Raw genomic sequence first — 13,822 nt, forward strand, 5'->3', positions numbered from 1 at the left:
GCAATGGGAGAGGGTTGTGTATGTTCACCCCCGATGATTCACTGAATCCCACGTCTGTGTTCGGGGCTTTGAATGAGCACCACGTATACAAGCACATGGGGCTCGTATTCCCGTGTATGTTGACATAACTTTGCATCGGACTCTGGTGTTGTTGCAAAGACTTAAGTACCCTTTCTTGCTATTCTTCTCATAAAGTGATGGTTTGAGAAAATGACAAAAATGCCCTTCATTCAAAAAAGAAAAAACAAACAGTTCAAAAAAAGGACAAACATGTCCTCCATCCAGAAAGTCGAGGATGATGTTGACTCTTCAAAGTCTTCTTCTTTTTCTGTTCAAAAAAAGGACAAACATGTCTTCTTCTTTCTCCGTAAAACACTGTAAAACCCTCTCTCTCTCTAGAGAAGAAATCAAGGGAAACAAAGAGTTCTTCCTGGAGAAGGCCATGAACATCAACCCTCTCACTCTCTCTCCCTTCTCTCTTTACTTCTGTGCACATCCAACAGACGATCCTACATTGCTCCATCGTCATCTTCTTCTTCTTCCTTCTTCGTAAAACACTGTAAAACCCTCTATTTCTCTAGAGAAGAAATCAAGGGAGGTAAAGGGTTCCTCCTGGAGAAAACCATGAACACCAACCCTCTCACTCTCTCTCCCTTTTCTCTTTACTTATGTGTCTGATTTAGAGTTTTTGCCCTTACAGGAGGGGGGTCCGGGGGCTCCCCCTCGGCGCGGGGCTCCAGGGGGGGCCGCCCCTGGCGGGGGGCTCGGGAGGCAGCGCCCTCCGGACCAAATTTTTTTTGGGCCTTCCAACAATGATTTGTAGTATTATCGGGCTTTCCTACAACAATTTGTAGTATTTTCGGGTCTCCAACGAAACGCTATAGTGATTTGCAGAAGACACTATAAATCGCTATAGCGATTTGCGGAAGACACTACAAATCGCAAATCGCTATAGCGATTTGTAGTGTCTTCCGTGAATCACTATAGCGATTTGTAGATTCTTTCGCAAATCGCTATAGTGATTTGTAGTGTTTCCGCAAATCGCTATAGCGATTTGCGGAAGACACTACAAATCGCAAATCGCTATAGCGATTTGTAGTGTCTTCCGTGAATCGCTATAGCGATTTGTAGATTCTTTCGCAAATCGCTATAGCGATTTGTAGTGTTTCCGCAAATCGCTATAGCGATTTGTAATGTTATTCAGTAAGCAAATCGTTGTAAATCGCTACCCGAATTAGGACCAACTTGTCAGGGCCATATCTCCCTAACCAGAGGTCATGTTCCAAATCCGTAAAAAGTGGGGTCTTCGTTATTGAGTCTAGTTTATTTTTGTAAATTTTCAGCAAATTTTATTGTCATTTCATTCCCATTTTAACTTCAACGATACATTACAACCACAATCATCAAAAGAAAGATTGCCCAAGCTAAGAGTCACCGTTCTCGCCCTCCTCCTCGACAACAACCCAGTCGGTGCAGTCGCGCTGAGGATGACCAGCAGAAGCTCCACCACGTCGTCTTCCTCTCCCTAGCGAGGAGGTCTCAGCGGAGCCGTCGTTCCGGTGACGGGTGTTCATCTCGTTCCGGTGACGGGTGTTCTACGAAATGTAAATCCCCCCTCCTGTAGGGGCAAAAGGCCATGAACACGCTGGGAGGAGCCCTCAGACCCCCCTTTTGTAAGGGTAAAAGCTCTGAATCAGACTCCATAACTCTTCAAATTGAATGATGCTACCCACACTGGTGATGCTACCCACGCTGGGAGGAGCCCCCAGACCCTCTTTCTGTGCAGGTCAGTCGGTGCTTGATGGAGCAATGTATGATCTTCTAATGGATGTGCACAGAAGCAGAAATAGAAGGGAGAGAGAGTAAGAGGGTTGATGTTCATGGCCTCCTCCAGGGGAGATTTCTTTCTCGGATAATCCTGCAGTGCAGAGACTGGGTCTTAAATAATCATCTTCGGGGCACTTAAGTCTTTACAACCACTCCTTTTCAAGAACCGTCATTTTTTTTGCACCAATGGAGGAGAGGGTACTTAAGTCTTTGCAATCGCATCAAACTCCAACGCTAATTAATGCTGACAAACATGGGGATACGAGACGCACATGCTTACATACGTGGTGCTCTTTGGGACCCCCGATCATGAGATGCCCTGTTCGGGGGGGGGGGGGGGGGGGGACATATAACCTGCTTCGGTGCAATGGAGGGGGCACTATTAATGGCCACTAGGTGGTTTGGTCAGGGTTCCATTCCCATGACGATCAGCATCTTGTATTAACAAGAGCAAGGGATAAGACCTTGCTCAGCCGAAGCTTGGCGACTTCCTAGGAGGAAAGGGGCGTGCCATAGGTTTGCGTACCGTCGAAACAACGATCGTAAGTACAACAGACTTAGCCAGCTAGACTAGGTCCTTGATCCCGGGCAGTTTCTCCATCCTTCATAAAAAAAAACTAATGATGTTATTACTCCTCTCTCTCTCTCTCTCAATAGGATTGTTATACATTGTCAGTGTATCTAAGTGATAAAAGGATCAGAAAGATAACCGATGATAATAGTGTTTTTCAGTTTAATTAGATATGATCATTCTGATTCTCTCTCTCTCTAGATTTCAAGTACAAGAACAACTCGATTGTTGTGGTAAAGGGCATGAACTACGAGGGGTGCAACGTCTCCTTCCCCATCCACAAGTTCGTTGACAGCAACACCCTCTTCACCTTCCACCGCCACGGCTTCTTCTACTTTATCAGCGGCAACTTCACCCACTGCATGAAGGGCCAGCGTCTCATCGTCCGAGTCATGCGCCACGCTGACGCCCCGGCCCCACAAGCATCCCTGGCCCCACAAGCAGGCGATAGAGGTGGTGGGGCCGGCACCTCAGGCCCCACCCCGCCACCTCAGTCCGACTCCGCCACCATGCTAGCCGCTACCGGTCTATCCCTAGCGGTTGCATTAGGGGGCTTGATTTGTCATTTCTGGATTCCTTCTCTAGTCTAAGTTACGTGGTCGTTTAAGTAATGGACATGATTAGTTTATGTTTATATTTGGAACCTCCGTGATTTTAAATGTTATGGTTTGTAATATGATATCCTATAGTTGGTAGTTCTTTTATAACCTTGATTTACACTTACTATTTTTATTTTCTATGGTGAGTTATTTCCTTAATTTATACTGATTAATTAGTACTTTTTTTCATTTTTATTTTTTGGGATTTAGTGTCAGTATCGGCTCTATCTCTTTTGGCCAACGATTCATGTGAATTGGCCGATACCGATAGTCAAATGAATCGTTCTTAAACAACCACAAAATAATTTAAAAATATTGTATGTCAATCAAAACGTGACACATGTTAAATCTACTAAAATAATATCAAAATAATTGTAAATATTTTTTATATTTATTAAAAATAGCCGATTCATGGGTGATGGGTATTGATTTTTTGCTGATTTCGGCCTATACGCACCGATACTGACAACATTGGGTGGAGTTAGAGGTGGCTAATTATGGGCTGGTTCGACCTGTTAATTGAACTGGAACCGGCCCGTTGGAACTCGGACCGGCATGGCCCAAGAGTTACAGTAACGGTCTGGGCCCAACGTGTGAACTGTGTAGTGGGTCATGCTGATTTTACCCCAGCATAAAAACCCGTTATGACCCAGATCCGTTTAACCTGTGAACCGAACCAGACCAACCCGCAAACCTGCTTGAATCCGTCTAAAAATCCGTCCAGTGAACCGTATCCATCTGAAGAAGAAAACAAGTAGTCTTAATTTTATTTTTAGTTGTAATATTTATAGTTTTAGATTTTTTTTCTTTTTAATTTTAATTTGTAATCTAGTTATAATTTTTTTCATAGTGAAATTTACCATGGTTTTCTCACTTAGGATTTTTTCACGTAAAATCATGGTGTTCATTTTTTTTTTTTTCAAATTTTTTGTTTTTTTTTTTTTAATTCTGCCGGTTTGGCCTGCCTAAGTCCGGCCCAACCGTGCCAGTTCCACTGGGTCGGTGCGGTTTGACCTTCTCACAAATGGTCCTATTCAATGAATCGGCTAGTCACAACTGGTCCGATTCAATGAACTGGCCTGTCTTAACTGATCCGGTTCATGAACCGACCCATTAATGAGCCTCAACCCGGTCACGTGCCGGTTCAGGCCCGTCAGCCACCTCTGGGTGGGGTGTTGTTTATATGCAAACTAGCAAGTGTATATGTGTATGGTTGTATGAGGTTGCATGCATCATGTACTCTATGGTTGTAGCTCTGAATAATATGAGCACTATATAGGGATGCCGAGGAGATTTGATCCCGTTTAGTTGCATTTAGTAAAGCCAAAATCATGGCCTATTATAATTGATGCAGATATGGTTTTGCTTTTTTGCTACCAAATCCACAAATATTTGAATATGATTATGCAAAAAATGGATCTGGTATGAGCTTTTCACCATTTGAATACAAATCCGAATTAGAATCCGTTTAGCCAACATCCCATTAGTCGAATATGGTATTTGACCACATCCGATCCGAATCCGTACAGTTTACATCCCTAACGGTATAGCTGATCAAACTCTGACAAATCTAGGAAAAGAAAATGATTCGACCTGACTAGATTTTCACCATCGTCAGACAAGATCATACCAGTCTCGAATCGTAGATGAATTGGACTGCAAAACCCATACCAGATCCGACAGTGTAGCGTATCGGATCTAGTGTGTCTATTGAATCTGGTGAATGTCGAATCTGTTAGTAACCAAACCCGATCCATTCACAACTGTAGTCACATCACAAAACACGCCCATATTTTCTCCGACTAAAAAGAAAGAGATGGGATCGGGTGAGAGTGTGTCTGACGATATTTCGTCTGAGCACTTCTAGATGTCGTTGATCTAAAGACGAATGGCATCCAAAACCTGTACGAATGAGATGCCCATCACTTGGACTCCACTCCGGTCGACGACCGCCACCGACTACCCATCCCGGACGTCGGCTCGTGACTCGCTGCAGCCTCCGCCGCCGCTACCACCACCACGTTGCCTACCCCTCCCCGCACGTGCGAGAATGCCGCCGCCACACGCTTGGCGTACACGTCCAGAACCCTGATCTCCCCCTCATCCGACACCGTTACCAGGCTCTGGCCGTCTTCCTCCACCTCTACGGCCGAGATTGCCGCACCATGCTTCGCCACCACCTCAATTCGTTCTCCCTGTGGCAGCGCCCCGACGACATAGACGACCTAGTCCACGTCTACGTAGGACACATGGCAATGGAACGAGAGCGTTCCTAAGTAGGTCATGCTGGACAGGCACCAGACTTTACACGTGGCATCCGCAGAGCACGAGACAACCGTGGTGCGGGAAAGTCGGACGCCGGAGACGGGGAGGGAGTGGGCGGAGATCCGCTGGTGACAGTGGGTCTGATAGCCGGAGAACGCGTCGAGGAGGGAGCCCTCTTCAGAGACGGCGAGGCAAGAGACGACAGAGGGGGAATGTGAGGGGAAGGAGCGGAGGATGCGGCCGGAGGGGATGGTGTGGGAGTGGATCCGGCTGGAGATGCCACCGAAGAACAGGAATGCGCCACCTCCGGCGGAGGCGAGGATGGAGACTGTTGGATCGATTTTCGGATCACACAATTTCACAATCATCATCATGATATAAAACATGATACAAATAAGAAAATATAACAGTATAGACATCATGATCAACAGACGATCAAAACAATAACAGGGAGCAAAGATGTCGGGTTCCACCATATACCAAAATCCAGACATATGCAAATGAACAAACATATGCATAGAACATAATATAAACAATAGAAGCATGTTAATATAGTATAAACGGCTAAGGCGTACTAATGTACTCCCCTTAGAGAAGATTCGCCCCCACATACAGTGCAAACAGGGTCCGACGTCCTTCCCCCAGGATACAATAGCCTCGACGATCTGGATCGGTGCACGCCGATGGTAGATCACCCTTCGAAGACAACCTCAGGAACTACAACTGCAGACCTCACAGTTTTAGCAAAGTAAGAGAGAGAGAGAGAGAGAGAGAGAGAGAGAGAGAGAGAGAGAGAGTACATCCGTCCCCTTGGAACCTCTCTAACCACGTTTATATAGACGTGAAAGAGGTCTGTTGAAAGGACATGACTCTTGAAGAGTTGCCCATTTTGAATAGACATGACTCTTGAAGAGTTGCCTATTTTGAATAGAGATGACCCTTGCAAAGAGTTACCATATTTAAACAAGTGTGACTCTGCCAAGGGTCACCAGTTCTGAACGAGTGTGACTCTGCCAAGGGTCACCAGTTCCAAAAGGCATGACTCTTCATCAAAACCAAACTTTTTCCAAAAAGGAAAAACACTTTACGTTTCTTCTTGAAATTTTCTCGCCCCTCCCTTCTTGCACCTAACATTCCCCCACAAATTCAAAAAATGAAACGGGAGGAAACCAAGATGCAAGATAAGAAAATCTGCAGCAGGACATATCATGTTTTCAGTAATGGTACCTTTCGGTTTGAACTACTACATTAGTTGAATAACTTTACCCCCACATGAACGAAGTGAACTGAAGTCTTGAACTTGAACCTTTGGTGTAGAAGTGTCTGTTAGCAACAACATGATAAAGGTTCTGGTTGTAATATTTAGGGGCGGCGCGTTAAGGCCATGCGCTCGAATCCTGTTTCATGAGTGACTTTAGGAATAACCCAATTCCTTAAACTGCGGTCACACAGTCACACTCATATAGGTGGGCTTCTCCAGAGATGCACTGCTAACATCTCGTCTAGAAGGCTTTCAACCCATTCAGAGTTTTAACTCTTCCTTAACTAGCAGCTACAACACCTTTCCAGAGTAATCAGGGGAGCAAACACATATACATATTATCTCATAAATAAGGTGCTATCCAGTTCACCCTACAACTTGTTATTACCATATTGAACCTACTTTGTGGGATCTCCACTCAGATAGGTTGGGTTGCTACTGCAGATGAACTACTGATGGGTTTCAGTCTCATCCCCTCTCTGGATTTTAGGACTAATGACTTATCTAGTTCTTTCGTTAATGGATCAACTGTGTTCTCTTTAGATCCAACATAGTCCACAACAACCACTAACTGAGACACTAGTTCCCTTACAGACTTTATTCTGACTTGGATGTGTCTCCTCTGCTTTTGATTATATTTTGTGCTTTTAATCTTTGCAATAGTGACCATATTGTCACAATGCACAGATATTGCAGGAATTGGTTTGCACATTAAAAGAAGTTTCTCAAGAAGTCTCTTTAACCATTCAACTTCCAATCCAGTGACATCTAAAGCACAAAGTTCAACCTCAAAAGTATACCGAAACAAGATGGTCTGCTTTACTGATCTCCAGGCGACTGCGTCGCCACCCAAGGTAAATACATACCCTGTCACGCCATAACTACCAGAGTTCTTGGCTATCCAGCTTGCATCACTATATCCCTCAAAAACTGTAGGGAATCTCTTCTAATGCAAACTCAAGAAAATAGTTCCTTTCAAGTTTCTAAGTACCCTGTCCAATGCCTTCCAATGAGTGCGATTTAGACAACTTGTGTATCTACTTAATTTTGTCAAGAAGAACGAAATATCCGGTCTCGTGCAATTTGCAAGATACATCAAACTTCCAATAATCTAGGAATACCTCAATTGAGACACAAGAACGTCAGTCGTATTATTATGAAGAGGGATAGAAGGGTCATATGGAGTTGCTACAGATCTCCCTTGGTTATAGCCAAATTTCTCAAGTACTTTCTCAACAAAGTGAGATTGAGAAATGGTTAACCCTTCAGCTGAACGAGTCAGCTTTAAGCCTAAGATCACATTTGCAACACTTATATCCTTCATATCAAACTTACTACTAAGAAACGACTTTGTCTCATTAACAATTTTCATATTAGAACCAAACAATAGAATATCATCTACATACAAACATAAAATAATACAACCATCACTTTTAACTTTGCAATAAACACATTTATCAGATTCATTGACAACAAAGCCAAATAATAAAATAATATTATCAAACTTTTCATGCCATTGTTTAGGGGTTTGTTTTAGTCCATATAATGACTTAACAAGTCTACAAACTTTATTTTTATTACCAGGAGCCACATAACCCTCAGGTTGATCCATATAGATCTCTTCTTCAAGATTGCCATGCAAAAAGGCAGTCTTCACATTCATTTGATGAGCTGAGAGATCATAAATGGAAGCCAGTGCAATAAGCACTCTAATAGTGGTCATCCAGGTAACCAGAGAATAAATATCAAAATAATCTATTCCCTCCTTTTGTTTGAACCCCTTGACAACCAGTCTCGCCTTGTACTTGTCATTGGATCGATCTGGTTTCAACTTCTTCTTAAAGATCCATTTTCACCCAATAGTGGAACTACCACGAGGGAGGTCAACCAGTGCCCAAGTGCCATTAGAGATAATGGAGTCTATTTCACTCTTGATGACGTCTTTCCAATGCCTTGCTTTAGGTGAAGCCATTGCATCTCGGAAAGTGGGAGAATCATCCTCGATAAGGTAAGTGATAAAATCACTTCCCAAATCCTTGGTAATCCGTGGTCTCTTGCTCCTTTTAGGTTCAGCCACTTCCTTAGACTCAATGGGTCGAGGATGGGAACAAGATGATTCTACTCCCACATCTGTCATCCTTTCCACATGTTCGGGGATGAAACCAGAAGTTGAAGGTATATCTAAAGAAGGAAGATTTTGAGGTACACAAACTTTCATGGGAAATACATTCTCAAAGAATGTAGCTTCTCGAAGCTCAACAATAGAGTTTACATCTATGTCAGATATATCATACTTAATTAGTAAGAACTTGTAGGCATAACTGTTCTCTACATAACCCAAAAAGACAACAACTACTGTTTTAGGACCCAACTTCTTCCTATTGTGCTCTGTGACAAGTACCTTTGCAAGACACCCCCACACTTTAAGGTATTTCAAGCTAGATTTCCTATTTCTCCAAAGTTCAAAAGGGCTATTATCCTTATGCTTCTGAGGAACTCTATTCAGAATATGGCAAGCCGTATTCAGAGCATCCACCCACATATAGGTAAGTAATCCAGAACTCCCAAGTAGAGTATTTATCATGTCAGTTAGGGTTCTATTCTAACTTTCTGCAATCCCATTAGATTGAGGAGAATATGAAGCAGTAAACTCATGAACTATGCCAACAGACTTGCAATATTCATCGAGTTTATTAAAGGTATATTCTCCCCCTCTGTCAGACCTCAGTCTTTTCAGTTTTCTACCAGTTTGTGTTTCTGCTTAATTCTTAAAAATAAGAAACTTATCAAAAGCTTCATATTTTGATTTTAGAAGATACACATAACAGTATTTAGTGTCATCATCTACAAAAGTGATAAAATATTTTTTATGATTTCTGGTTAACACTCCATTAAACTCACAAATATCTGTGTGCACCAGATCCAATATTTCAGAATCTCTAACAATCGTATGAAATGGTTTCCTACATTGTTTTGCTTGCACACAAATTTCACATTTCTTAGTTTTATCAATGGAATGCTCATGAATCATTTTCAAGTTCATCATGCGTTTCAAAGAATTGAAATTCACATGACCTAATCTATTATGCCATAAATCAGATGATTCTATGTTATATGCAACATTAGACAATGAATAAAAAGAAACATCATTTTCTAATTTATCACTGTAAACATGTTCAACACGAAGTTTAAACAAACCATTATCTAAATATCCCTTGCCAATAAATGTTCCAGAATGTAAAATAACAACTTTATTACATTTAAAGTTAAATTCATAACCCTCTCTAACAAGACATGAACCACTTAGAATGTTTCTTCTAACTACAGGCACATGGTGCACTCTGTGTAAAGACAAAACTCGTCCTGAAGGAAACTTCAGATCCACGCGTCCAATCCCTAACACATTTGCAGCCGTTGAATTGCCCATAGTCACGGATCTGCCTGCAGCAACCTGGTATGAGACAAAGACAGACTTATCAGCACAAACGTGCACATTAGCCCCAGTGTCAACCAGCCACTCTGTCGGCTCATAAACGTGATAGATTTGTGGGTTAACAGAAACATACCCAGTACTGGTCCCAACGACCTCAGACACCATGTTGACTTGGGACGTTCCATCTGTGGTCCCATGAGCTTTGGCCTTCTTGAAAGGACATTCCTTAGCCCAGTGCTCAACCTGTTCACAGTTTCAGCATAGTTTGTTATTTGCCTTTTTTTGGATTTTGGCTTTAGGTTTAAACGGGTTTTTCATTGCAGATTTCGATTTTTGTCCCTTGCCCTTAAAAGATCTGGTCATCATGTTCACCTTAGGCTATTCAGTTGGCATCACAATCTGTTTCTGGCTTCTATGCTCTTCTTCAATGGCAATGGCTACCATAAGATCATCTAGGGAAATCTTCCCTCTACGGTGCTTGAAAGACATACCAAAGTCTACCCAAGACTTAGGAAATTTCTCCACGATGGTCATAACTTGAAACTTCTCAGGAAATTTCATCTCAGCCTCAGCCAAACTATGGAGCAACAATAGAAACTCATGTGCCTGCTCAGTGACCGACTTGCCTTCCACCATCTGATATTTCAGAAACTTGGCAACAGAGTACTTTTCAAGACCTTGGTCTTCGGTATTGTACTTCTTGTCAAGTTGATCCCATATGCCTTTAGCAGTGGTAAACGATGAACAATACACATCGAACAACGTATTGGACAGAGCCAACAATATGCAACCACGACATATACTATCCTTTTCTTTCCACTCTACAGCAGCAGAGACCACAACAGGGTCAGGGTCAGTATCAGAAACCGAAGGGCAGTCGAGTTTCAGAAACGACAACAACCCTATTGTAGTGAACCAAATTTTCATGTGTTGCTGCCAACGCTTGAAATTCTGACCAGCAAACTTTTTCGGCATCCCGGACTTGTCCACTTTTGGTACAAAAGCGGAAGAGGACGACATACTTAGAATCTTTTCTAAGACTGTTGGATCGATTTTTGGATCACACAGTTTCACAATCATCATCATGATATAAAACATGATACAAATAAAGAAATATAACAGTATAAACATCATGATCAACAGACGATCGAAATAATAACAGAGAGCAAAGATGTCGTGTTCCACCATATACCAAGATCCAGACATATGCAAATGAACAAACATATGCATAGAACATAATATAAACAACAAAAGCATGTTAATACAGTATAAACGGCTAAGGCGTACTAATGTACTCCCTTTAGAGAAGATTCACCCCCACATACAGTGCAAACAGGGTCCGACGTCCTTCCCCCATGATACAATAGCCTCAGCGATCTGGATCGGTGCACGCCGATGGTAGATCACCCTTCGAAGACAACCTCAGGAACTACAACTGAAGACCTCACAGTTTTAGCAAAGCAAGAGAGAGAGAGAGAGAGAGAGAGAGAGAGAGAGAGAGAGAGAGAGAGAGAGAGAGAGAGAGAGAGAGTGTACATCCGTCTCCTTGGAACCAGTGTTGTGAGAGGCGTACGCCTCAGTACCTGAAGCGTACGCCTCAGAGGCGAGGCGCACACTCAAGGTACTGAGGCGTTGCTGTGATGTGCCCCTCATCAACCTTCGACCAGTTGTGACCACCGACCACCGGAGTTGCTGTGCTGCAGCTGCTGCTGAGTCTTCTCCGACCATCGGACGACCGACATATCCCTCGCTTCCGTACCAGCTGGGCGGGTGGTCCTTCTCTTACTGCCTCCCCTCCCACCACTTCACTTCCATTCCAGTTGTGAGAGGCGTACGCCTCAGTACCTGAGGCGTACGCCTCAGAGGCGAAGCGCAGGCTCAACGCCTCGCTTCGCCTCATCGCATTTAACAACCATGCTTGGAACTTCTCTAACCATGTTTATATAGACGTGGAAGAGATCTGTTGAAAGAACATGACTCTTGAAGAGTTGCCTATTTTGAATAGACATGACTCTTGAAGAGTTGCCTATTTTGAATAGACATGACCCTTGCAAAGAGTTACCAGATTTGAACAAGTGTGACTCTGCCAAGGGTCACCAGTTTCAAAAGGCATGACTCTTCATCAAAACCAAACTTTTTCCAAAAAGAAAAAACACTCCACGTTTTTTCTTGAAATTTTCTCTCCCCTCCTTTCTTGCACCTAACAGAGACTGGCTCCCGAGTGAGAAGGGATTGGATGACGGAGGGGGAACACCAGTTCCAGAGGGCGATGGAGCAGGAGGCGGTGGCGGGAGGCGGCGAGCAGAGAGTTTCCGGTGAGGGTGAGGCCGAGACGTGCGGCAGCAAGAGAAGATGGAGAGGACGGCGCCGGTGGCTAGGTCGTAGGTGGTGATTGTGTCATCGTCGCCTTCCGGGGCGGAGCTCACCAGGAGGAACTCCAGGCCGGACGAGGCCATCTCGGCCGGAAATACTACCGCTCCGTCCTCTCGTTCATTTTTAAAGGGTGGATATTTAGAATCAGTGGGTGAATTTCAAAAATATCTAAAAATCAAGCCGTCAGTGAAGTTTGAGCAAGTATGTTTATGGTAAATAACGCCCTAGTTCTTGACGTTTCTTCGATGTCGAAAATACCCTTTAGTTAAGCAGAATAGACTGAGCTGTGTTTCAGGAATTTTCAATTTACTTCGGGCTAATTTCATAAACTAAGTTCAGCGTGAGGCCTTTATAAACCGGACGTTGGAATCCCTAACCCAACTTTTTGTGATACCTGCGTTTGTCTTGCAGCCCCAAAATCCTAACCCTAATTTCTACCGTTTCTCTCGTGAGGCATCTGTCCAATCCCCAAAACCAACCCTCGCCCCAAAATCTTCTAAACCCTAAAATCTCTTGCCTGCCCATGGATTCAGCAGTAGTTGGAGTCCTAATTGATTCTGATTCGACATTAGAAGTATATTGGTTGTTCCTCCATACTCTACCGACTGTTACTGTTCTTATATCGTGAATTTTTTTCTTCTCTGATTTTGTAAACCCTAACCCTAATTTGCATCGATGATGTCAATAATTAAATTGGTATCCTTGCACTTTGATTTTCCCATGAAGAAAACTCTTGGGGGAGAATGAAACTGAGATGCTTCCTTTTTCGTTTCTATGGTTCTTTTTATCTGTTTTTTTGAGTTTAGCGGTAAGCCCACGTTGTTTTTACGCCATCAGGACAGCGACCGTAAGTACGGCAGGCAGAGTCGGTCCGGCTAGGTCTCTGATCTTGATTGTTTTTCCGTGTAAATATAAAAAAAAAATCTTCTGGATTTCTCTTTGATTTTTTTTATTTGTTGGAATTTAATGCGAGATAGTGGTCCGGATCGGTGATGACAATCGGAGAAAAAACTGCGTTATCTTTCTGAAATTGTGATGTCTTCCTCTGACTATCTGAGATCTGGAATTTTATTCCTTTTTCTTTCTCTGTTTTTGCTTGGCTTTTGGATTTTTTTTCCCACACCATTTTTCTTTTTTGTCACTTTTTTCCCTGACATAATTTTCCAGTTCAATTAATTTTTGTTTCCTTTTTAACGCTTGAAGCTGTTCAGTTCAGTTTGATCGTATTATTTTCCATTGTTACTGAGCAAATTTGTTAAATTGCCATAAATTTGTATTTTTCAATTCCAGTTTTTTTTTTTTAAATTATTTCAATGCATTCAACCCTTTTCAATCCCGTTAAATTCGTGGATTTCATTTGTACGAGTTTTTCATCCCCAGATTTTTCAAGTTTTTTCTATTCATTCTCCATCGTTTCGCAATGTCTTCAAAGAGAGAATCTAATTGAAAATTACTTTTAACCAAATAATTATGTATTTTTAAAATTTATTTAA

At 42.7% G+C, this 13,822-nt stretch overlaps 1 protein-coding gene and 2 non-coding genes across 3 annotated transcripts; all 3 read left to right on the top strand.

Annotated features, from left to right (window-relative positions):
* Window positions 1–2,640: 2,640 nt before the first annotated feature.
* LOC149818405 (early nodulin-like protein 1) lies at window positions 2,641–2,988 on the top strand. The gene has a single exon (XM_089986207.1). It carries the CDS (start codon window positions 2,641–2,643, stop codon window positions 2,986–2,988), a length of 348 nt encoding a protein of 115 aa, XP_089842333.1.
* A 10,007-nt stretch (window positions 2,989–12,995) lies between these two features.
* Window positions 12,996–13,089, top strand: LOC149818406 (small nucleolar RNA snoR26). The gene has a single exon (XR_016427517.1). It is a non-coding gene; the product is annotated as a small nucleolar RNA snoR26 (small nucleolar RNA).
* A 220-nt stretch (window positions 13,090–13,309) lies between these two features.
* Window positions 13,310–13,394, top strand: LOC149818407 (small nucleolar RNA snoR27). Its single transcript, XR_016427516.1, has one exon. It is a non-coding gene; the product is annotated as a small nucleolar RNA snoR27 (small nucleolar RNA).
* Window positions 13,395–13,822: the final 428 nt, after the last annotated feature.

Source organism: Nuphar pumila, chromosome 13, assembly GCF_984573655.1.
Source record: "Nuphar pumila chromosome 13, dmNupPumi1.hap1.1, whole genome shotgun sequence".
NCBI lineage: Eukaryota > Viridiplantae > Streptophyta > Magnoliopsida > Nymphaeales > Nymphaeaceae > Nuphar > Nuphar pumila.

Coding starts and splice junctions, on each gene's coding strand:
- LOC149818405 (XM_089986207.1), top strand. CDS start 2,641: ATGAACTACGAGGGGTGCAACGTCTCCTTCCCCATCCACAAGTTCGTT.